General features: G+C 36.6%; 1 protein-coding gene across 2 annotated transcripts in view; it reads right to left on the bottom strand.

Moving 5' to 3' along the window:
• The window catches only part of PDZD8 (PDZ domain containing 8), a 101995-nt gene that overhangs the window by 24756 nt on the left and 51163 nt on the right, over positions 1-26076 (bottom strand). For both annotated transcript variants that reach the window (XM_055247791.2, XM_055247801.2), the window contains one exon: positions 17926-18028. In XM_055247791.2, the coding sequence (XP_055103766.2) occupies positions 17926-18028 (103 nt within the window). The remainder of the gene's footprint in view (positions 1-17925; positions 18029-26076) is intronic.

Here is a 26076-nt window from a genome sequence, read left to right as displayed (position 1 = left end):
TTGTTGCCTACATTTTTAAAATAACAGAACCATCTCTTCTTTCAGCTATTACATGGGTTTTTGTAGACTGGCCAGGGAACCTATATGTTAGCACAGGTTATATGAGAAACCCCACCATGTTTCTGTCAAATCAACACCTCTACCCTCTCCTCCTCCAAGTCTCTTTTCAGTACCAGGCCAGTTCTCTAATTTCACCTGTTTTCTCGCAGGTTAAAAAAACCTGGCCTGCTTTTCCCTCATTTTAAAAAGCTGCCACCACTTAGGGCTTGTTCTGGCTTCCTAATTCCTATTATTCCAGAAAAATGCAATATTTTTGTTTCATGGTCCTCTGACTGGATAAACATCCTAAATAAGCAGGAGTAGAATTAGACTAATAAGTACAGAGACTCTTTAAAAATCTGCTTATATAAATCGAAGTTTTGGAAAACATGTCTGAAAGTAGAAATATTTGTTAATGCCAATCAAATACTCTGAATATTCTTGGATTATTCCAATTTTAAAATGGTCTTCAAAAGCCATTCTATAATGTAACATCCAAACATTTCTGTCACAAAGCCTCTTAAGTTTATAAAATTTAGTCCTTCTGCTCATGAGAATATAAAAAAGCTCCTTTGGTTGAAGGAACCAAAACTCTACATGCTACAGAACTTCCAAAGGCGATTGCTATGAACTGAATATATGTGTTCCCCCATCCCAATCTTCTACCAATTTATATGTGGAAATCCCAACCCCCTAACATGATTGTATTAGGAGAGGGGGTCTTTGGGAGATGATTAGGTCATGAAGGTGGAGCCCTCTTGTATTAGTACCCTTATAAAAGAAGCCTGAGAGAACACCCTTGTCCCTTCTGCTATGTGAGGACATAGGGAAAAGACAGCCAGCTATGAATGAAGAAGCCAGCAGACAGTGAATCTGCTGGTGCCCTGATCTTGGACTTCCCAGACTCTCAAACTGTGAGGAATACATTTCTGTTGTTTACGAGCAACTCAGTTTGTTATTTTTGTCATAGCAGTCCAAATGGACTAAGGCAGCAACTAAAAATCATCATTTTTTTCTTCTTTTTTTGAGACAGTCTTGCTCTGTCGTCTAGGCTGGAGTACAGTGGCACAATCTTGACTCACTGCAACCTCCGCTCCCAGGTTCAAATAATTCTCATACCTCAGCCATCAGAGTAGCTGGGATTACAGGTGCGTGCCACCACACCTGGCTAATTTTTGTATTTTTAGTAGAGACAGGGTATCACCATGTTGGCCAGGCTGGTCTTGAACTGGTCTCAAGTAATCCGCCCACCTCAGCCTCCCAAAGTGCTGGGATTACAGGTATGAGCCACTGCGCCTGGCCAAAAAATCATCATTTGTGAAGGACTAGTGTACAAATCACCTTTGTTTGGCTTGCTTTTGGCACTTGGCAATTGAATTCTGAATATCAGGAACTTGGGCCATTACAATTAAAGTATAAGAGAATTATTTCCAAATTTTCAATTACAATTGAGAGGTCAAGATTTCTAAAACGAAAACAACTTTTTATATTAAATAAGTTACTGAGCTGTTTGCAAGGTGAACTTCTATGTACAACATACCTGGCAGAAAACATGTTAGAAATGTAACTTTGGTTACATTTTCTGAATGAGCGACTCTGGTTATTTCAGTAAATACCAGATGTCAGATCAATTTGTTTATGGTTAAAGGATACAATTTACTGCCAGGCGAGGGACTACCAGCTTACTGTCCATCCCAATTAGAGGCAGCAAGAAGGCTGTTGAAGATCTAGGGCTAAATTTCCTGTTTTACCATCCATCACCTTTAAAAATCACAACCATAATTGACGATCCCTACTAACTCCATTAGCATTAGGCTAAACACAAAGAGACACACATTTGTTCTTGTTCATCTTGGTTCTCTCCTCCCTCCCTTTTTCCTCTCATTCCCTCTTCTCTCCCTCCCCCAACAGCCCCCACAAACACCCTTGAGTGTAAGGTAACTCAAGTAACATTTGGTTCAATTTAGAAGTGACTAAGTTAGAACTAGACTACTATTACTCAATTTCTGTTTATAAAGCATATTTCAGTAAACTGTAATTCTGAAAAGTTAATAAAACAATTTCTAGGTTCTAGAACAAAACAAAGAAAACACATGAAAAGAAACAAAATGCTGAGCTTCTGAAGGGTCCTTCTGGTATCAATCTAATTTACTTCTAAGCCAGGCAGTTTTAACAGCACAAAAGATATAAACTGAAATACTTCATGGGACCCTCAACTACTTGGAAACAATATACCTTGTTCCAAGGAACCCACTATATTCTCAATCATTTTCCATTTAGTTCCATCACTTTAATAGAAAAAAAAAGGAGATACCACATTTACTAGGTGTCATCTTTGAAACTGTCTTACCAGCAAAGAGGACTCATAATTTGGATGCACACAATCACACCATCGTTTTCAAAGTAAGTATAACTCTTTGAAACAGACATATGGCAAATGTCTTGTTTTTGTCTCTTGGCATAAAAATTACTATCAACTCCCACAGAACTTTTCAAAAGACCTGTCACTATATTTAAACAATTCATAAAGATATAAAATCAGAAAAGTTCTTAAACTCGTAAGCCAGAAAAATGGAAAAGAATCTCTCAACTAAGGAGAAATGCTGTATCTCAATTATGACAAAAATTATATATACAGTTGTGCCTTGGTATCTGATATCGTTTGGCTATGTCCCCACCCAAATCTCAACTTGAATTGTATGTCCCAGAATTCACATGTGTTGTGGGAGGGACCCAGGGGGACGTAATTGAATCATGAGGGCCAGTCTTTCCTGTGCTATTCTCGTGATAGTGAATTAAGTCTCATGAGATCTGATGGGCTTATCAGGGGTTTCCGCTTTTGCTTCTTCCTCATTTTTCTCTTGCTGCCTCCATGTAAGAAGTGCCTTTTGCCTCCTGGCATGATTCTGAGGCCTCCCCAGCCATGTGGAACTGTAAGTCCCATTAAACCTCTTTCTTTTGTAAAATGCCCAGTCTCAGGTATGCCTTTATCAGAAGCATGAAAATGGACTAATACAGTAAATTGGTACCAGTAGAGTGGGGCGTTGCTGAAAAGATACCTGAAAATGCGGAAGCGACTTTGGAACTGGGTGACAGGCAGAGGTTGGAACAGTTTAGAGGGCGCAGAAGACAAGAAAATGTGGGAAAGTTTGGAACTTCCTAGAAACTTGTCGAATGGCTTTGCCCAAAACACTGACAACGACATGGACAACAAGGTCCAGGCTGAGGTGGTCTCAGATGGAGATGAGGAACTTGTTGGGAACTGGAGTAAAGGTGACTCTTGTTATATTTTAGCAAAGAGACTGGTGGCATTTTACCCCTGCCCTAGAGATTTGTGGAATTTTGAACTTGAGAAAGATGATTTAGGGTATCTGGCAGAAGAAATTTCTAAGAAGAAAAGCATTCAACAGGTGACTTGGGTGCTGTTAAAGACATTTGGTTTTATAAGGGAAACACAGCATAAAAGTTTGGAAAATTTGCAGCCTGACTATGCGATAGAAAAGAAAAATCCATTTTCTGGGGAGAAATTCAAGCTGGCTGCAGAAATTTGCATAAGTAGCAAGGAGCCTAATGTTAAATTCCAAGACCATGGGAAAAATGTCTCCAGGCCATATAGAGACCTTGAAGGCAGCCCCTCCCATCACTGGCCCAGAGGCCCAGGAGGAAAAAGTGGTTTCGTGGGCTGTGCTCAGAGTCCCTGTGCTGTGTGCAGCCTAGGGACTCGGTGCCGTGTCCCAGCCACTCCAGCTGTGACTAAAAGAGGCCAATGTATAGCCACAGCTGGAGTGGCTAAAAAGGTACAAAAGTGCCTTTTGCCTCAAGATGATTCTGAGGCCTCCCCAGTCATGTGGAATTGTAAGTCCAAATAAACCTCTTTTTGTTCCCAGTTTCAGGTATGTCTTTATCAACAGTGTGAAAATAGGCTAATACAGTATCTGTAGAAAACTGATTCCAGGACCCCCATGGACACTGGGTCTGCCGATGCTCAAATCTTACAGTCAGCCCTGTGGAACTCATAGATACAAAAAGTCATCCATGTCTGTGGGTTCTATATCTGACAAATACTGTATTTTTCATCAGCTGTTGATAGAATACAAAGATGCAGAACCCTCAGATATAGGGCAGCAACTGTATATTTAAAAAATATTCTTGGCCGGGCGTGGTGGCTCATGCCTGTAATCCAGCACTTTGGGAGGCCAAGGTGGGCAGATCACCTGAGGTCAGGAGTTCGAGACCAGCCTGGCCAACGTGATGAAACCCTGTCTCTACTAAAAATACAAAAATTAGCCCGCGTGGTGGTGCGTGCCAGTAATCCCACCTACTTGGGAGGCTGAGGCACGAGAATTGCTTGAACCCGGGAGGCAAGAGGTTGCAGTGAGCAGAGATTGCACCACTGCACTCCAGCCTGGGCAACAGAGCAAGACTCTGTCTCAAAAACAAACAAAAAAATACACACACGCACACACACATATATATACACACACATACACACACACAAACACATATATGGAGAGAGAGAGAGATTCTTAAAGGGGTACATTTGAATAGTACAAGGAATGAATCCTAAATTATCTCACATGTTGAGGATCCCAAATCTGGAAATCTGAAATCTGAAATGCTCCAATGAGCATTTCCTTTAAGTGTCATGTCGGTGATAAGAAGTTTCAGATTTCAGAGCATTTCAGATTTTTGGATTTGGAATGCTCAACTTGTACAACGCCTAAATTTTCAGAAATTAACATTTAATGGATAGCTAAGAAGCTGCTAAAGTCAGCCTCTCCTAAGAACTAGGGCAGATTTAAAATTAGTTTTTGAAGAAAATCTTCAATGTCATCTAGGATGGCTTTGTTCTAAGAGTTGGGTTTGAGTTTTGGCTCTAACATTTACTAGTTTTGTCACCTTAGACAAGTGATTTAGCCCCTGTGAGTCTTAACCATAAAACGGTGACATCTGATCTCTACCACACTGGGTTGCTGTCAACATTAAATGAAACTATTGGCATAAACATCTGGCGCAATCTAGGTACAGGTACTTCTGTTATCTCCCCTCAAGATTTCTTTCCGGATGAAAACACAAGTGACCCCCCTCAATCTTCAAAATAGAATGCCAGCTTGGCCATTTGATAACTTGGTTTCTAAAGCAACTGGATGGTAAATCAGGAATGTATCCATTGGTCACCTCATCTAAGAGACAACAAAGATCTAGAAGTATAATATGAAAAAGTAAACTCTATTATACAAATATAACCAATCTAAGAGATCTAAGGAATAAAAATGATCCTCTGCTCAGGTTCAAAAGGCTGTTAGGAAAATAATTACATCCTAATGATTACCTTGCAATATACTTAAGGTTTCTTCTTTTCTCTCTCTTTTAAAATGATTGATGTTTTCATTGGAAATAAATTTAAATTTTATACTACCATTCCAGTAAAATAAAAAGTTCAGTAAAATATGCAAAGGCCGAGGTTGTCAGGTGAACAACAGGGTAGAACACTCTTGCCCTTTTTAATTCCTTTGTTAAAGAGAAACAGTTCTTATTCTGCATCACCAGGTCAGTCCTCAGCTTCATACAGTATCACTCTACTTCTGCAGATGACTTACATCTTACTAAGGAAGTATGAGAGCCTTAGGTACAAATAGGGTTTTTTTTTTTTTTATAAATAAGGTTTTTTTAAAATTACTTTTTTATCTTGAAATAATTTCAACCTTACAGAAAGGCTCCAAAACTAGTAAAGAATTCCCATTTATCCTAAACCCAGATTTTCCAATTATTAACATTTTGCCACACTTGTTTCTCTCTGCATATTATTTTTCTGAACTATTTGAAAATAAGTTATACATATGATGTCATTAACTTCTAAATACTTAAGCATGTATTTCCTAACAAGGACATTCTCTCACATAACCACAGTACAATTACCAGAGTTAGAAAGCTAACATTGGGATAATACTATTATCTAATCTACAGACCTTATTCCAGCTGAAATATAATTTGAAATATGAATCAATAGCCTTTTATTTTTGCATAATCTTTGACTAAGGGATTACTTACATCAGTAGTAAACTACTGCCTGTTGGCTACTTATGCTTTAAGAACACACAAGCATATTTGTATGTAAGCAATGGGTGTATGTGTATGTTCATAAAGTTTTTTCTAAAAAGTTAACAGTGATCTCTCTGGGTAATGGAATTATGGTTGACTTTTGTAGTCTTCTTTATAGGTTTCTAATTTTTTTTAAATGGGGGAAAATTACCCATACCAATTTCTAAACATATATAACTTATCTTACACAGGTTGATTTTGTTAAAATATGCAAGTTTCTGCAAACAAATGAGAGTATCATCACAAAAACTAAAAATCTGCTTCATGATACCTCCTTTTGCTTAATGGCTTCCTACTTAAACTTCTGACAACTCTCAGTATTGATCAACTTACAAAAGATAATTCACACATCATTCATTTAGGAAAAAAGTCATCTGTCCATACTCTAAGAATTACTAGATAACCTTTAAAAAATATAATGAATTATCCAGAAGTAGTCTTATTTACAGTGGTTAATAAAACATCCTTATCTCTTCCAGCATAGGGCATATTGTTTATACATAAACAATTTTCAAATATAACCACCTATTTCTCTAGTACAATCCAATATCAATGTAAACCAATATGCTTACAAATGGGAAACATAGCTGTTCCCAAATCAATTTTAAAGTCTACTCATGTTCAATATTTAAGCTGAGAAATACACAATGACTAATGAAAATACTACAAAGACGGGTTTAATAAGACATATGAATTCAGTGTTGCTGTTGCTACCCCTTTCCAGTTACCTGTTTGAAGGTAAAAACAAAAATTTTAACTAGTTTTACTTTTAGCTTATTCATTTTAAAGTACCTTCAATTAGTATATTATAGAACTTCACATTTATAGCAAAATGCAAATGGGTGAAAGCTAGAGATGTCAAATAGTGTAGTATCATGAACTACTTCCTAAATATTTTAAAACTTTCTGTTACTAATTACAACTATCTGGGAGCACTAACATCCATGCTATGATGTTAATATTCTTTATTCCTAAAAAGTTCTTAATTTCTTATCTTAAATATTCCTGATGAAATATAAATGCTTGTCCATATTTTATCCTCAGTTGACATGGGCAGCAGCTATTGATCTCCATCCTCCTTACAACAGCTCTTAATAAGCTTGCTGATATTCTCAAGTCATTATTTGAGAACACAACCTTAACAACACCACCACTACCACTATCTCATGATTGAGGAGGATACTCTCCCTGCCCTCCTCACATTGCTACAGGAAGGATTTAAAAGGGTCTTATAAACTTGTACAAGAAAAAATAAATAAATAAAATAAAAGGGAGTGAGTGTAGGGGATTTATAAGGACACACAAAATATATGCACTAAAACCACAGGAACAAAAGAGGTCAATCAGGTCAAGTTAAATAATAATAGATATTATGTGCCAGGTATTACGCTAAGGGTTTTACATACATTTAACCCTTATATCCTGTAAGGCAGTTACTATTACCTCTACTGTAGAGATTATGAAATACCTTGCTCATAGTCAAAGAGCTAGAGTGGAAAAAGCTAGATCTGAACCCAGGCCTATAGGACACCATTTGTGGAAATGATATAGCACTAGTTAAGAACATCAGCTGTGGAGTCATACTGCCTGGGTTTGCAGACTGTTTTTACTGCCAGCTAGCTGGGTGATTTGGATAAATTACTTCTGTCTTTGCATCTCAATTTCCTCATATATAAAACAGAGATAATAATAGTGCCTATTATCATAGTATTGTTAAATGAGGATTAAATGGTTAATGCATGTAAAATCTTAAAACTATGACTGGCACAGAAAAACTGCAGAAACTTGTAATTGCTGACTACCACTGGACTGAATATATGTGGACAGGGAGTTGAATACTACTGCCAGATCTCTCATAACATCTCTCTAATACTTTCCTAAAGTGTTTATGTCCTAGTTCTGCATCTGTGTATGGCCCAGAAAATCAGCTATTTGGCTAAGTGGACTTTTATAGGAAGGTGCTACTGTGCCTTGAAAAGGATATTTTAACTAGTGAGAATGTATAGACTGTGTGAGTCAGTTTTAGTTGAATCTCAGTAAACTGCAGGATTCTGAGAAACAGAACCTAAAAATAATGTTTAAGTTTTATGACTGTTACCTCCTTTAACTTGCTCTTAAAAAAATTTAGATTCTTACTACAATACTGTGAAACTACTTTGCTTTTCTTTATCCTATATGAAAAAAAGAGGCTGAAAAACATAGCATAAACCTCAAAGCATTCAACTTACTAGTTAAGATACTAAAAGTTGAAATAACAGCAGTAAAAATTAAAAAAAAAAAAAACATAGTAGATCAAAGCACCACATGAAAAACATTCTATCTCTAGCCAGGCCTTTGATAGTCACTATACCTCAAACAGCTTGTACAGAATGAGATCCTCTTTCTCCTTTTCCTTCTCCCTCCTCATAGCTCATCTTTCTGGCTTCCTTGCTCACTCCAAAACCCCCTCCATTCCCAGTGGTATCCAAGCCACACAGACTCTATTTTCCATTTCCATTGCCACCTTTCTAGTTCAGACTTTCATTACCCCTCACCTCTACTTTTCAGGTCTTTACCCTATCAAATCATCCTTGATTTTATCCATTGCTGCCAGGTTCAATAAACATATTATTGACTAACTACTATGTGCTAAATACTGTGCTGGACATTTTAATATATATAATCTCAACCCTCATACAACCATAAGAAACATCAGTCCCATTTTATAGAATAAAGTACTTACGGATGAAATGGGTTTGGGGACTCTTGACTAAGGTTATGCTGGAAAAAGTGGCCTAGCTGAGACTAAAATCCAGCTCTAAGTCTGCCTGAAGAAAGATTCTGATATCACTTTCATTCTAAAAGCCTCCAGAGGTCCAACAGTCTTGGAGAGTAACAGCCAAACTTCTTAGTGTGGTATTTAAAGTACTCTATAATGTGGTCCAACCTTTTTATTCTTGTTTTGCATAACTTCCTATTCTATCATATTCTTTAGCCAACTTGAACAACTCACTCTATCTCAAAGGCACTCAAATAGTCTCACTCTTAACTGGGGATTTTGTTATGTCCTCATCTTGAACTGGCCTGTCATCTCAAAATCCTATATATACTATGAGGTTTGGTTCAAATGTCACCCACCGCCTTAATATATTCTTTTCTTGTTTTCCCAAAAGAATGTTACTTCTCCCTCATTGGAACCTCACAGTACTACTGATACTCACGGTACTGTTGCTCTTATTTCCCTACTACTTATTTTCCTTGAAGGGAAGATGATACAATGCCTTACACCTCATATTCAGTTTCCTGTTCTCATACTCATAGTGCCTTCTACTGATTTGATCTGGAGAGTTTGTTTGTATATTTTAACATAACTTCCTATTCTTTCCCCAGCATCTTAGAATCATAGTAAACATACTTAGAAAACCTAAGACAGAGAACTACATCCCTCATTTTTAATCAAGATGAACTTTAAGAGAAGAAATGTTCCATAGGATTTACTATTAAAGCTCAAAGGCATTTAGTTTAAAGAAGCCAAATTATAGAACATTATATATGGTTAAAATTTCATTGAGTCCCTACTGTATTCACAAGTATTATCAAATTGAACTAAACCTGAGTTTTCATAAAAACTGACATTTTCAAAAAGGCTTTATTTGCTTTAATCTTTCTCTTCCTTTTGATAAGATTAAGACTGTAAATGGCAAATGGTTAAACAGGAGCACCAAAATGCTATCTGCAAGGCATCTGGCCTTAAAAAAAGACACCAAAATGCCAACTCTGAGGCATCTGGCCTAATGTATTTGTAAGTCTGTCTGTCTCAAATATTCTTACTTGAAATCACAGTTCTTTAGGAAGCTCTTTTATACTCTCTGTATGTACATTCAACAATACATGATAGAGGTGGACTTTGTAGGTGCATTCAATTTCATTCAGCAAGACTTCTAAAACTCTCCAAAACTGAAAGGGAAGTAAGGCAAGTAAAATTTTAGATTATACCTAGTCATTTTATTTAGGCTACATTAAACTATACACACAGAGTAAGAAATGTTTTTGATGTTTTCAGTAATGCCAGAAATAAAATACTATTATGCACCACATCTGTAAACTAAAATCCTCACTCTAAAAATCAGGCTTTTCACAAAATTAATATTGAGCAGTAAATCTCTCATTTCGTGGACTTCCTTACCCTAAACATTTTTATTTGGTGAAAACATACATCAGGAATAGCCTTGAAGATGGAAAGGAAACAGAAGTGTGACTAAAAGTCACGCTAAAACTTTGAAGGTCTGGAAGAAGAAGGGTTGAGGCTGAATGAAGGCTCATGGTCAGACAGCCAGCCTTAGTCATACCAAAAACATTTACTGAATACCCACTGAAATGCTACGTGCTATGAGCAAATCAATCATGGTACCTGCTCATATGGAAGATACTGCTGGAGACAATACTGATCACATTATCATAGAAACATAAATGCAAAATCCCAACTGTGATAAGCATTACCAAAGAGTTTCATGATAGTTAGGAAAGGTTTCCAGAGGAAATGATGATTACCATTTTATTAATAGGCTCTAAGAAAACAGAAAACTGAGTATTTAATACAGAAGGCCTTTAAAACAGAGGATGGCTACTTGGCGACAGAAGAACTGAGTACCAAACAGGAGACAGTGAGGAAACTCAGATATAAGTAACAGTTCTAAGAAGTTACTATCAACCTTTGGCTGGAAGGAAGAGGGGTGGGGAGGAAGAGGTGGTATTAGTAGAGGCCAGAGGCTACAGTATCAAGCAGAAGCTGGAAATATGGTGGGCCTGTCCTGTCAGAAGCATGGTGCCACGAAGGAGAAAGAATGGCTGTCAGACACATTGTCCAATGCAGAGGGGAAGAGGAAGAAAACCCTGGCTTTCCCAGTTCACTCCTATTTCCCATCAGTGCTTTACATTGGTCAAACCTAGCTGAAATACAGCCTGCAAAGGTCAGCCCTCTCGTGGCATACAGCAGGGAAGGGCCCAAGAATGTATCTGAGGGCAAACAAGCTAAGGTCTAACACAAGCAGAGATCTGACGAATGGGTTAACCAAGGTTTGTATGGGGAGACATGAGCTGGGGGTGGGGCACACACGTACCATGGCTGTGTAGAGGACAGAGAGTATGGCAAGTACAGAGGAGTGAAAGATGACCAGCATGACTAAACTGGAGAATGGCAAGGGAGAAAGGAGGGCTGGAGAAATAAATAGGGACCAGGCCTGCGAGGGCTGGAATTTATCATCATACAATACGCAATCAGAAACCACTGAGGCAGGCAACTGATAAAATCAGATTTGTTTCTCAAAAGTTCATTGATCCTCCCCTTTCCTCCCAGGACATTCACTAAACAACTGCAACAAGCCAGAAACTCTATTAGGTGCAGGATACATAGCATAAAAAAAATACAGCATGTTTGTGTCTCTGTGAAGTCTACGAGCAAGTGTCTAGCATGCTGGATTATCAAAGACCTTTTAAGTATTCTTTTAGCGTGAATCATCTGATTATCATCAGGAACATGAGATTTATCTTCACTGCTACACAGATTTAGTTCCAGTAAAGTTGCTGATTATCCTTATTGTTTACTTTTTGTATTTATATGCTTCCATTAGTCATTCACCCACCTTTGTCTTTTCAGGTGAAGAACACTAATTTTTTTCCCATCCATTTATCTTTATATGGCTATCTCATTTCCATGTTAATTTTAATTATTTGTCCTTGCCCTATCCAGTTCTGTTTTAAATTCCTTGTATTATAGTAACCATAAATGCACAAATAATTTATTCCCAGAGAATTTCATAGTTTTAAAATAAGTGTATAAAAAGATTTCATTTTGCGACATCTTTCATGAAAAGTCAGATTTCTTCTTTTGGAAGCACGGTGACGTATTGACTACTTCTTTAAGAATCCTAGAACTCATATTTTAAAGTGTAGTTTGGATTTATTTCTTACATACTTGTCCTGAGAGCTCTTCCTTCATATTCTACCTCTTAACCTGGCACTTCTGAGCTGAGTGCCATGTGTAAATCTGAAGATTATACTGTACATTCCTTCTTCTAGATCTGTGCTGTCCAATATGGTACCCACTAGTCACATGCTTCTGAGCACTTGGAATGTAGCTGAAATTCAACCTATGCTGTAATTGTAAAATATATACCAGATTTCAAAGGCTTTGTATAAGAAAAGAATGTAAAATATCTCATTGATTTTTATGTTGATTACATGTCAAAATGACCAGGTTTGAGATATATGGGTCAAATAAAACATTACTAAAATTAATTTCACCTGCTTGTTTTTTACAGTGTCCACTAGAAAATCTAAAATTACATAAGTGCCACATATTATATTTCTATTAGTGCTGTATTAAATCATTTATGAAAAATGATCAAAGTCTCGGACTCAATCATTCAGGACACTATACCTGATCATCCTTACCCTGTTTCCCACATCTGTAAGCCAGATCTAATTGTGACAAAATATTCTCCTAGGAATTAGATGTTGGGAAACTTTGGTATGGATCTTCATCAAAAGCTTTCTGAAAGTTGAAAATGCATTTACTGTTTTCATTTCTTCTATATGCTCATTTAGCATCTTCATATTAGATAGGAATGATTTCCCTAAATACTGTTTTTTTCTCCCAACTTATTACTTTTCCTTTACACTAAGTCTTTCCTGTATTCAACTGCCCTAATCGTTACTCTGGAAGTAAACGAAGACTCACTGGGCTCTATAATAAGCCAGACTGTCTCTGAATCAGGCTTAATCTTAGGCAAGTGAACATGGCTGATCCTATTTTGAAGGCCCTTGTATTCAGATCCCATCTCCCCATACTTTCAGATCTCTCCTTAACTCTGTTCTAAAATGATCCCATTATCATCACTACTAATTATTTGAATACGATTCACAGTCCAGTTTTTGTTAGAGGTAGTGGGATTTAATCAAACAAGTAGAGATCTTATCGTCAGAAGACTTTGGCTCTTTGTATATGGGAAAAGTATTTCATAGATTCTAAAGTGCTACATATGTTAGATATTTTGTTTGCATATCTTGTTTCTTACCCTGGCAGTAGTTCTTAGAAAATAGGTATCATCTCCTCAAATATCTCTTTAATTGTATGGGCGTGTTTAAAAATTGATGGGAGCCTGGTATCAATGATTTACCTTTTAGAATCGGATTAGGCTTTGATGAGAAAACAATAGCTTTCTTTTCTAAAAAGAAGAAAAAATACCACTCAAGTCAAACAGAAAGAAAAAGTCCAAAATCTAGGAGGTGAATTATTCAGGCTTCACAATTTTAAATAAGGCTGACCCTATCTAAAGCCCTTCTTATAAAGGTTGCCAGTTAATACCATGTAACACTCAGAAAGAATATACTGTTCTGATTAAGAACTCCAATATATCACTTACGGATTCTCCCCAACTGTTAGCTGAATGCTTTTCAGGGATGCATCACTTCTTGCTTTTTAGGTAGATCTGAAGTAGCATGTCATCTCCTAATGCCTTTAACCACAGTTCCCTCTGGTACCTGCATACTGGGCTATAAAAGGTATGAAGTACTTCTACTCTTTTATTTATACTGAACAAATGATTGTTCTCTCTTCTGCCCATCTACTCTAAATAAGGAGACCCAAAAGCTTCTTTTATAATTTCCTCTCCATTTCAAAACAGGAAAAAATTCATATTCATCTTTCCTTTCTGATAGTGACACATTTATATACCAATATTGTTTGGATTTTCAACCTCGTGTCTCTAATTGCAAAGGGAAACACTTGGTCTCTTATGAAAGGCAATTGCTGCCAAGTACCTGAATGCAGAGTGTGGTAGGCTGAAGGAAGATGGAGAGTAGGGTTAGCATCAGAAAATGTACACAAAGGCTTGTTTCTAAAAATCAGAACTCGTTACATCCTTTTATTCAGAATGAAAGAATAGGTGGGTGTTTGTACTAGCCCCTACTGCCTTTTCCTCTACCCTAGAATTCCCAGATTCAGAGGTTCCAGAGCCCATTTTCATGGTGCCTTCTCTTTTCCCCAGTGGCCTCAAACATTCCAAATTGGAAGGATAGAGTTGGAATAGAACAACCTATTTGAAGAATCAAGTGAGTCAGTGTGGATAAATGATGAAGAGAAGATACAGAAGGCACAGGCAGACTAGCTAAAATAAGAAGAGAGAGGGAAAGAGAACAAAACTTTTATTAATAATCTATTTGGTGTATGAGGCCGGGTGCGGTGGCTCATGCCCATAATTCAAGCACTTTGAGGCGCTGAGGTGGGTGGATCACCTGAGACCGGGAGTTTGAGACCAGCCTGGCCAACATGGCGAAACCCCGTCTCTACTAAAGATACAACAATGAGCTGGATGCAGTGGTGCACACCTGTAGTCCCAGCTACTCAGGAGGCTGAGGCAGGAGAATTGATCCGGGAGGCGGAGGTTGCAGTGAGCTGAGACTGCGCCACTGCACTCCAGTCTGGGCGACAGAGCTAGCTAGACTCTCTCAAAAACAAAAACAATAATCTATTTTGTGTCTGAAACGAGGGGTAAAGCAACTGGGTGGTCAGTGGCAAGAAAACTCCAATTCTGGGAGGGTAAAACTTAGGATCTCTCTCTTTCAAACAATGTTTGCTAATGTGACATTTATGTGTTCTGTGGCGCTAACCAGGCACATAATGATTCACATGTGCTTTAATATATGTCAGATTAATTTATTGTGAATTTTATTTGTAAGCACTATACATTCCACAGATATTTACAGATAGTTTTTTATAGTTTATTACTAAAATATCATGGCCTGAAACTTTTTAAAATCTGAAAACTCCTTAAATTTCTTTCTTGGTGAAAGTTAAGCAAAGTATGATCACCAAACCGGAATACTGCAATGGACCCGAAATAAATCACAAATTGCATTATCTCTTTCTGGTGTGGTAAAGTAATTTTTAGTATTTACTCTGTCATCTCTTGTAAGATGATCCCCTAATTTTTGTTTAAGCCTAATATCTAATTTACTTATACCTCAGCTATCTTGGCTTATAGGATTCTCATGAGGAATCTTTATTATTTTCAAAGAACAAACACAACCACAAGGTACCTCATTTATCCTATGAACTCTTTTATTGTACGAATGAGCTAAGCAGAGCACTGGTCTGAGTGAGTTTGCTCCAAACTTTTCTTGGATTTTTAATAAGGTATTTCTAAAATAGGCTTTATGTAGGGTATTTGCTAAATTATTCTTTGCAATTTCTCCCTTATGTCCCAATTTATAAAAAATTCCCTTAAAAATAAAAAGTCATGGCCAGGTGTGACAGCTAGTCCCTTTAATCCCAGCACTTTGGGAGGCTAAGGTGGGAGGACTGCTTGAGGACAGGAGTTCAAGACCAGCCTGGCTAAGATAGAAAGACGCTGTCTCTATCAAAAAATAAAAAATAAAAATAAATAGATGAGTGTAGTGGTGCACACCTGTAGTCCCAGCTACTCGGGAGGTGGAAGCTGAGGTAGGAGGATAACTTGATCCCAGGAGTTGGAGGCTGCAGTGAGCCATGATTGTGCCACTGCACTCTAGCCTGGGTGACAGAGCGAGACCCTGTCTCTAAAAAAATAAAAAATGAAAAGGTCATCAAATAGATTTGAGTTGTTTTCTTGTGGACTGGCTACATAAAAGCCATTCATAACTCCTGTTTCTCCCTTGCCTTCTACTTCTACAAAGGCAGAAAAATTAAAATGGCTTCTCATACTGTACTTTCTTGCTGCTGAGGAGGCCATAGGACTCACTTCTGGCCAATGAGATATAAGTGGAAATCCCTGGGAGGAACTTCCAGGAAAGTTTTAAAAAGGACATGGCTGACATGTGCTTTTGGCCAGCTTTAGACCACACTCTTTTTCTTGAAAGGTAAAATCCTAAGGATGCATTAGACATCTTGCAACCATCAGGGCAAAAACTCCCTGTTTTTGCTAAGGAAGATGAAGGAGAAAGCTGTGTTCCTAGATTACAGTGTTACACTCCTTTAAAAACTCAAGGCACATTAAAAGTATGACAGGAATTAAGTTTCTTTTATTCTGTATATTCATTATAATTAGTGACTAACTTCACTGAACAAATTTCAACATTAAATACTGTTTAAACCTAGAGATTGTATTTATACAAAGATAGCATCCTAAACTCATCAAACAATTTAGCATAATTGTTTTAATGATGTTCTATTTTCTACCCATATTTGTAATGTATTACAAATTATTGAATCCTACTCCCTGATGTTTTGTCTTAAGGAACTAATAATTCTCCTCCCTAGGAAGATTAAATTCAGACATTCATAATGTAATGCCTGTAGACACTGTTGCTGACATTTTCAACATCAGATATAATTAATAACCTAGAATTCTTTCCTCAAAACTACTTATGACATATGCTAAGATCTACAATAATGACAAGATTAAAGTCTTACCAATTTTTGCTATAAAATATTAGAACTGTCTAATCTCATATCTTTGCAAATATAATAAAGGATACTGAAAATGCCAATAGCAATGGCAAGTTATGACCAATTCAAAGTAAAGGCAAAAATTTAGCTGGAAAAAAAATAACGCTTCTTCATGTAGTTACGTATTTCAAAACAAATTCTAATGCTAGTTATTTCAATCTTCTGAGGAATTGCTTCAAATTGTTTGAGATACAACTTAAAGAAGGTTGGGGCAAGAACAGCCACCAAAGAAAGGGGAAACTTTCCATGAAACCTCTATGTTGACCACGTCATTACCATGCTCAAAATGTTCAACAGCTCCCCATTGCTTTCATAAACCCAAACTCTGTGGGCCAGCCATCCTCCCTTTCCAGTTTTACTTGTCCCTCCTTCTCCACTCTGATCAAAATTACCCTCTTTCTTCCAAAATAATTTCATACTGCCCAATTTTTATATAAGGATGTTCACAACAGTTAATACATAAATAAATCAGAAACAATTTAAAAGTCAAAGGAATATCCATAAAAACACTACATAGTTGTCCATTAAAGACTTAGCAGGATTTTGACTGTTACCCTGTAGTACTGGGTACATGCTTCTACTAAAATAATTATTCACTGTTTATCTGAAATTCAGATTTAACTGGGTGTCCTCTATTTTCTCTGGTAAGTCTGCTCCAGTGTCATTTCCTTAGAGTCCTATTATCACCAGATCTAAAGAGCCTCCTTTATCATAACTTATAATTCCTCTGTCATATGCCTATTTTCTTCATAGCACCTGCGAATCTTTGGGAATAGCTTTGTTCACTTTTTTTGTTTACCATTTATTACTGTGTTCTATCTTTACCCTATAAAATGTAAATCACCTCCTCCCTCTTCTAATCCCCACAACACAAATCTACCCCATGTTAGTATCACAAGAATAGGGGCTTTTTTTGTCTTGAACAGTTTCTCTTGAATCTAATACAGTGCCCAGCACAAAGTAAGTGCTCATAAAATATCTGTCCAATAAATGAATAATGAATACTCTGAATTCACATGTATTTGAAGGTGTTTAGTTAAAATTAGTTCCTTCTAATTTCATAACTGAAGCAATCTTAAAGTTCTGAAAGGAAAGCTAGTCGAACTAAGTTTCTTATGCAGGTAATATGAATACTAACTATAGTTTCTTGTGATTTACTTTATCACTGTAGTAGTATTGTAATGAGACAAATAAATAAGAACTGTTCATAGTTATTTGCACATGACCAAAAATAACTAAAGGAATACAGAAATAGTAATAAACGCATGCTTATAAAATAGAACTTTATACAGATATAAATCACTGTAAATCCATTTTACCGTCTTAATAGAACTCCTCTGTTTTTCTTCCCAAACGCTACTGCTTAACTCAAGTGTGCAATGAACATTTGCCTCTCTGTCATAGGATCCAAAAATGAGTAACCTGCAGAATAAAACAAAAGAAGGGAGAGTATCATACCTGTTATATTCATTAAAATTTTTCTTTCTGATTATTGTAACAAGAAACAACACATTACTCCATTACTATTATAGCTTTAGTAACAGAAAAAAAAATTAAGTCAAATATCTTATACACCCTCTAGTGGAAACATGAAGTAAAGCTAAAATTTGGTGAGATTCCAGGATATGCTATTTTTCAGCAGCTAAGTCAAACAAATACAAAGTATTATCTACTCATTAGGTAAAGAAATTGACCAAATATGTACATGTAGCAGCAAGACCTATACATCTTCAAAACAGACTGTTGAATTTAAAAACAAAGATGCAGAATAATGCTAGTATACCATCAACTCTGTAAAACACATACACACACAAAAGTGCAATATAATTGCTTATAAACACACACACACACACACACACACACACACTCTTCATCTACTAATGTGACCTCAGGCAAATTATTTAACTTCTCTAGGCTAAGCCCATCTCCTCCTCTAGAAACTCTGGGGAAAAACAGTACTTACCTTTGAAAACTGTTGTGAGTAAAAGGCAATGCACACAAGGCATTTAGCATAGTGCCTAGCAAACACTAAGTGCTCAATAAATGTTATTTCTAGTATTGTCTTGAAAACAACTGTCAAGGAATACTGGCATCATGTAATTTTACTGTTTAACATTTAGATCTAAAAAAGACATATGAGGTCCAATCACGAGATTATATAATATAGTTTTTATTGCTGAAGAAAAAAGGTTACTCATGTGTCCAACTTCTATATTATCTATCCTCAAAATCAGAATGTAAATCTGCCGACTTGTTTCAGGAGTAAGCTTGAGAACAGCTTTAACACTAAGGAACATGTTGACTGTTACTCTATTACTTTACCTCTCTATGAAGATCATGAGGTAGTAGTGAATAATGAAAAGGTGGATAAAACACATTAGAGAAATTTAAAAAAAAACTGTGTCCGCAGGTTAAAGATCTCAAGCAAATCATGTCCATACTCCACAAACTAGACTCACAAACAGAAGCCTGAAAAAACTCGTGGTGAAAAATCAAACCAAAACAAAAACAAACCCCTAAAATTCTAAGCTCTAAACAATTCTTAAATAATCTTAAAAGGAACTTTAAACTTAGTGCTTAACAACCTATTATCAAAAAGAAGGCAGTCCAAATACAGGATTCTTAAACATAAAATACTAAGTTTAGGGAAAAAATGAGAATTTACATTCATTAAAGCTCTGCTGCCACCACCTGTTCAAAGAGTAAACTACCTAAGGGCCTTTACTATCTTGCAGAGAAAACTGCACCACCTAGTGTCCCCAAATTCCTGACAGGTATTAATCTTCAGAATTCAGGAATGAAAAAGCAAAATTGTCAGAAATTCTCCCTTGTAATTGTAAGTTATTCCATATTTTTCACAGCACTGTAAAAATGTTTTTAGAAAGAGTAATAAAAAATTTAACAAAAATTAACTCAAAATGGGTCACAGACCCGAATATAAAAGCTAAAACTATAAAATCCTTAGAAGAAAACATAAAAGCAAATCTTTTTGACCTTGGACTAGGCAATGGTTTCTTAAATACAACACCAAAAGAAAAATAGATAAACTGGATTTCACCAAAGTTAGGAAAGTTTTAAAGTAAATGAAAAGACAGCCTACAGAATGGCAGAAAATGTTTGCAAAACAAGTATTTGATAAGGGCCTAGTATCCAGAAAACATATGAATTCTTTACAGCTCAACAATAAAAAGACAAATAATGCGATTTTAAAACGGGCAAGGAATCTGAATAGGCACATCTCCAAAGATGCACAAATGGTCAACAAGCACATGAAAAGATGCTCAACATCATTAGCCATTGAAGAAGGGCAAATCAAAATGACTTTATACCCACTAGACTGGCTATAATAAAAGAGACAATAACAAGTATTGGTGAAGATATGGAGAAATTAGAATGCTCATACATTGCTGATGGGAATGTAAAATGGTATAGTCACTTTGGAAAACAATTTGACAGTTACCTAAAAAGTTAACATAGAGTTAACACATAGCTCAGTAATTTCACTCCTAGGTGTGTAAGCAAGAGAAATGAAAGCATACATTCATACAACATGCATGCAAATGTTCACAGCAGCATTATTCATACTTAATGGCCAAAAAGTGGAAACAAGCCAAATATCCATCAAATGATGAGTGGGATAAATAAAATGTGTCATATCCATTTAATGAAATATTATTCGGCAATAAATGAAGTATTAATACATGCTACATACACTATGAATGAACCTTGAAAAAATTCTAAATGAAATAAGCCAGCTACAAAAGACTACATATTGTATGATTCCATTCATATAAAATATCTTGAATAGGCAAATTTATACAGATAGAAAGTTATTTAGGGTTGCAGGAGGAGTACTAGAGGAAAATGGGGATTACTGATAATGGATATGGAGTTTCTTTGAGGGGGATGAAAATATTCTAAAATTAAACTCTGACGGTGGTTATACAGCCCTGTAAATATATCAAAAAACAGTTACTTGTATACTTTAAATGGGTGAATTGCATGGTATATTAATTATATCTCAATAAAACAATTGAAAGAAAAAATGAGTAAGCGTAACAATAAATAATGAATCATTTTTCTGTGATAAGGTTACATTTAAAGTTTCGAAGATTTTTTTAAAAGATGTAATAATAAATGATTGGTTTATTATGGTTATAAATCAATATATTGTGACAAGATTATAAACCAATAAAATGTAAAACTGCTCTTTATTTGATACAGATATATGATAACAGAAAACATTAAAAGGGTACCTTAAAACCAAATAAATTCAAAAAAATCATTAATTGTGAAAAATAACCATACATATTAATAACATTAACAATAAAAATTTAAAGCATACAAAGCATTATTTGTCCTATTCAAAGTCTTGATCTTTGTTTTGTGACAAATATCACAGAAAAAGTTTTTGTTTTGGATTGTTACTGATTCGTTCAATTGTAATGAGTATTTCCAAAAACATCTCCAGGTTGGGTGCACTAAACAAAAATTATGGGAGGCCATTGAACTGAGCTCCTGTGCTAGATCCTAATAAGAACAAACCAAATAAGGGGCCCAAACAGACTTATAACTAAATTTGTTGTAGTTTTTTCTTTTGACAGTTCTGGTGGCCATATGAAGGGACATGAAGATTTCTGATGACCCATGACCCAGAGACCTCGAGGAACATGGTAAAGGTGCTGCTGACCCCCTCTTTGGGTCCTCTGTCTTCCTCAGGAAGCCTTGAAAATTGTCAAGTTTCTCTCAAGCTTTGCTTTCTTTTGCCCTGAGTTCCCTGATCTCTGTGGTTTGGGGTTAATCTGTGCTGTGAGAAGGCACTCGACTTTTGGATTTGCAGTAGCTGAGAAGTCACTGGCAAGAGCTGCAGTTTTAAAGGTAACTGACAGTGGTTGAACTAAGTGGTTATTACTGCAGGGGGCACGAACTCTAGTTTTCAGAATTTGCAGTTATGTTGGTTCTATATTCTTCATTTTTCTTGTACACTCAGGTAAGAGAGGCCTCAGGTGTCTGGTTCACAGAGAAATGGGAAAATCATTGGCTAGGTTGATCAGTGGAATGTCAGAACCAAAGCCATAACCTGACTGGTGGACATGGGTGAGGCATGTAAGAGCTACTAGAGCAACCCATCACTAAAAAATACGACTACCATGAGAAGATAAGCCTGGTCAGGGAATGGGTCAGTTAACATAAAGTTGTCCAGCAGCCACAAGAAAATATCCATGCAATGAAGTACACTGTAGAAACATTATAGGACTCAAACTCATGGCATCTCCCTCTTAGGTTTTTATCTTGGCTCTGGGAGACCCAAGACTCAATGTAAAAATAGGATCCTTAATTTCTGAATTGCTGAGTACTTGGCCTTCTGGCTATACCTGGCTTTCACATGTATGAGTATTAAGCCTGAAAGCTGCATATACTTACAGAAGTGGCAAAATCTTATTAAAGATAATTTAGAATTACAATGGCCATATGAAGACCGTTCCAGAAGAACAAGACCGTTCATCTAAGAAATGTACTTGAATCCCAAGCCTCCCAATTAATTGGTAGAGAGAATGGGATTCTCCTTTTAATTGGTATTCAGAAGCCTCAAAGAAACAACAGGATTCAAAAATAGCTTTTATAAAAGATTCATTGCAAAAACCTAATGAAAAGCTAAAAATGCAAGATAATCCTCATATACCAAGGAAAATAAGACTGGCTTGACTACTACTGCTCCCCTCTATCTACTTCGCCTGAATATTCAGTCTACTAACCGTTTGAACTACCTTTCTTCTATGAAAAAGCAGTTACACAGCTTTTTTATAAAATAAAACCCCCTAAAAATTCCAAAATGATCCCCCAGTAACTTATACTTCCTGGACAAAAGCATAGAGAATTTTCTAAATCCAGGGAAGAACTTCAAAATTTTTCTGAAGAATTCACGGTCTTAATTGGAACCTATGACCTGGTATTACTGACCTCTACCAACTAATACACTTTATTGAAAGGGACCTGAGGAAGCACAAAAACGAATGTAAGAGGCAGAAGAGTATTCTCCTGAGAATGGTATCAGTGACCCAACAAGACCTACCTGGATCTACTTATGGGCAAGGCAAAGCCCCCAAAATTGCAAATGACTTTCTGAAAGCCATTCCTAAACTGTTTTCCCATTTGCACTATGTGGTCTATCATCCAGACCTGCATGCTAGAGAAATATGAAGCTGTTACTGACTTGAAAATTAACTTGGAAGCCCTTTTGGTAAGGCATTCCAGCTTCCCCCAACTTGATGCAGGCTCATAAAAAAGACAAAAGACAGGCAGGGAGCAGTAGCTCTCGCCTGTAATCCCAGCACTTCGGGAGGCCAAGGCAGGTGGATCACTTGAGCCTAAGAGTTTGAGACTAGCCTGGCCAACATGGTGAAACCCCGTCTCTACTAGAAATACAAAAATTAGCCAGATGTGGTGGTGCACACCTGTAATCTCAGCCACTCAGGAGGCTGAGACAGGAGAACTGCTTGAACGTGGGAGGCTGAGGTTGCAGTGAGCCAAGACAGTCCAGCGTGAGCAAGACTCCATCTCAAAAAAAAAAAGACAAGAGGCTACAGAACTGAGCTAAACTAGTAATCGTAGCAGAACATTTCAAGAGGACCTTAGAGCAAAATAAGAAACAAATGACTTCCAAATTATGGCCTTCCAATTACAGGAGCTCCATGGCAACCAACAATCTAGAATGACCTTTGGGCCTGTCCTTAGGGTGCTTCTGCAATAAGGGAACCCTACTGCAGCAGTTTCCAAAGAACCACTGCCACCTGTGCAAACAACCAAGACACTATAAAAAGGGTTGCCCAAAAAAATGTCTAGGGAAGTCCCTAAGAACAAGCTTCTGAATTTTCTCCTAGGCTCATCTGTGCACTTCCTTGTGAAATCCTATAGTGAATTACTATAATTTGTGCTCTACATCTCATCTACCTGACACACCTGAATCAGTCTAGGCTCTCCTAGAGTGTCTATTTTGATAAGCCTGTCAGGGTAGGGCTAGAGTTCAGTGCCACTCTCTAGAGAGAAATCTCAAGAAAAAATCAGAGGAAAATGCAACAAATTCAGTTTTGGCAGATATATACATTGTTCATCCAGATGAGATTTGGAGATATTCAGATTTAAAATGTAGTTCATCTGACAAATCGACCTCTGATAATAGGCAACATGCTCTAAGCACTTTCTTATAAAAATTTGCATTCTTTCTCCATGGCTTTGAGTCAAAAAATTTCTACATTGTTTTACCTAAAAATCATCCCTTGGAAGTGCATATTTAGGGTTGCCAGGTTAACAACTGTTTAGGGGAATGGAGCAGGTAACTGAAAGACTGATAGTTTACAGGGGGAAGAAAAACTATGTGGAAATTGTCAAATGAAAAATTTTGAAAGCTGTGGAATCTGCAAGAAACAAGCAAAATGTGTTTTTGGTAAGAAAAGTTATAGAATTTTCTTGGAGGACTGATCTGCTCTTAATAGGAAACAGTGAAAGATTTTTCTTTGCTTTTTAAGTAATTGGCCTAGGAAACAAAGATTTTGTGTTTTATCAAGATAATTGTTAGTGCTTCATGTTATCTTTTATTAGGTCTTTAATTACTTGAGTCTTCTCAATATTAAAAGACTTAAGTTTTTGTTGACAACCGTATAATCCATACTTGTCTTTAAAATCTTTCTTGATTAAATACATAACAAGATCATATTTAGTTAAGGTTTAAAATATTTTGATATTTTTGACAAACTTACCAAAATCAAATTCTAAATTAAGTCTCTTTGACCTTAATTTAACTTTGGAATTTCCTAGTTGGGCCCCTGAAAACCCAAAGATTGTGTTTCTCACCTTGTGAAAGAGAAATAACTAATTAGGTTTATGTGATGAAATTATATGGGAAGCACTGTCAAATAATAAGTGATACTAAACCTTCTTTACATTATGTTAATGGGTATGTTATTGATATGAGTATTCCAAAATTTGTATGAGATTCCTAGAAATCTAATAGTTATCAGTCATAATTTTTGGTTATTATGTTAAATGTTACAATGCCATAGCAACAACCAAATTTCTTTGTCAATTGCTGATTATAATGAACTCTCATCAGATTTTTAGCCATGGACATTTCTAACTCTTGGTCATCCACAGACAATGGTTTTGGTTCTTCCTTAAAAGTACGTGCAGTCAGTTACAGTCCAAAATTGCTTATTCGTCAAGATTCATTACAAGTACTCTGGAAAACAAGTTTCTGATAACTTTAAGATCATACCATTGGCCTGGATAAGAATTTATAAAACTCTAATGAGGAAACTGATGGCTTCATGAAACTGCTAACCAAGATCTGGCAGAATAAGAATAAATTACACGGAACTGAATAAACTGATGAGAATAATTTTTTATGACTTTTTATTTGAAATATTGCTGATTCTTCAGTGCTTTGTTTTCCAGATTTAAAGAAACTTTTTTTTTCTTTTAATCTATAGCTTATAGCAGTGTGGTAAAGCTCACTTTTGTGAGCAAAATTTGAAGCCTTTACTTTTTCATCCCATCTGAACCCTCCAGATTTTGGAAACTATTAGTGGGTATTCTTAATTTTATGGCAATATAATCATTTATATAAGTTTCTTAAGAATCTGTTCTCCTTGTAAAAGGACACAGTTGGAAACACTGGTACCAAGCTTTGACTGGAATCTCGTATTTTCAGATATGACCAGACAACTTCAAGGAATTAAAGTTGACTTTATGGCACCAATTAACACCTCTGTCACCCCTCTCCCCAACTGCCACCATGGAAAAACTGGCCTGGTATCTTGAATACAACAGCCCAGCTGGTGGTCTTATAGGGGGGTGAAGAATGTCACTTCCTGACAGGCCCAGGAAACTCAGGATATTTTTGGGACCTCAAAGAGAGAGGAATTCACCATAATCTATTAAGTACTATAGGCGACGTTTAATGGTGAGTCCCGGGTTTGGCTTCACAGCCTTGAGTCTTTTAAAAGTCTTATTTGAGATTACCTATCAAAAGTTCCAGAAAAGCAAACTTTCTTTTTTTTTTTTTTTTTGAGACAGAGTCTAGCTCTGTCACCCAAGCTGGAGTGCAGCTGGGATTACAGGCGCATGCCACCATGCCTGGCTAATTTTTGTATGTTTAGTAGAGTTGGGGTTCTGCCATATTGACCAGGCTGGTCTCAAACTCCTGGCCTCAAGCAATCTGCCCACCTCAGCCTCCCAAAGTGCTGAGATTACAGGCGTGAGCCACCACACCCAGGCAAAACTATGAAAAAAGCCACACTTTATCTGTTAGATTGTAGCCTGGTTTGTTGTTTGTAAGTTTTTATTATCTTCCTATAGAGTGAACTGGATCCTGGATTCTTCTAGTTTCCTCCTGATATGGTTTGGCTCTGTTTCCCCCGCCAAATCTCACCGTGAACTGAAATCCCCATAATCCCTATATGTCAAGGGCGAGA

The sequence above is a fragment of the Symphalangus syndactylus genome, chromosome 2 (genome assembly GCF_028878055.3).
Source record: "Symphalangus syndactylus isolate Jambi chromosome 2, NHGRI_mSymSyn1-v2.1_pri, whole genome shotgun sequence".
Classification (NCBI taxonomy): Eukaryota; Metazoa; Chordata; class Mammalia; order Primates; family Hylobatidae; genus Symphalangus; species Symphalangus syndactylus.
Note: the sequence above shows the minus strand (reverse complement) of the source record. Positions and strands in the feature narration are given on the sequence as shown.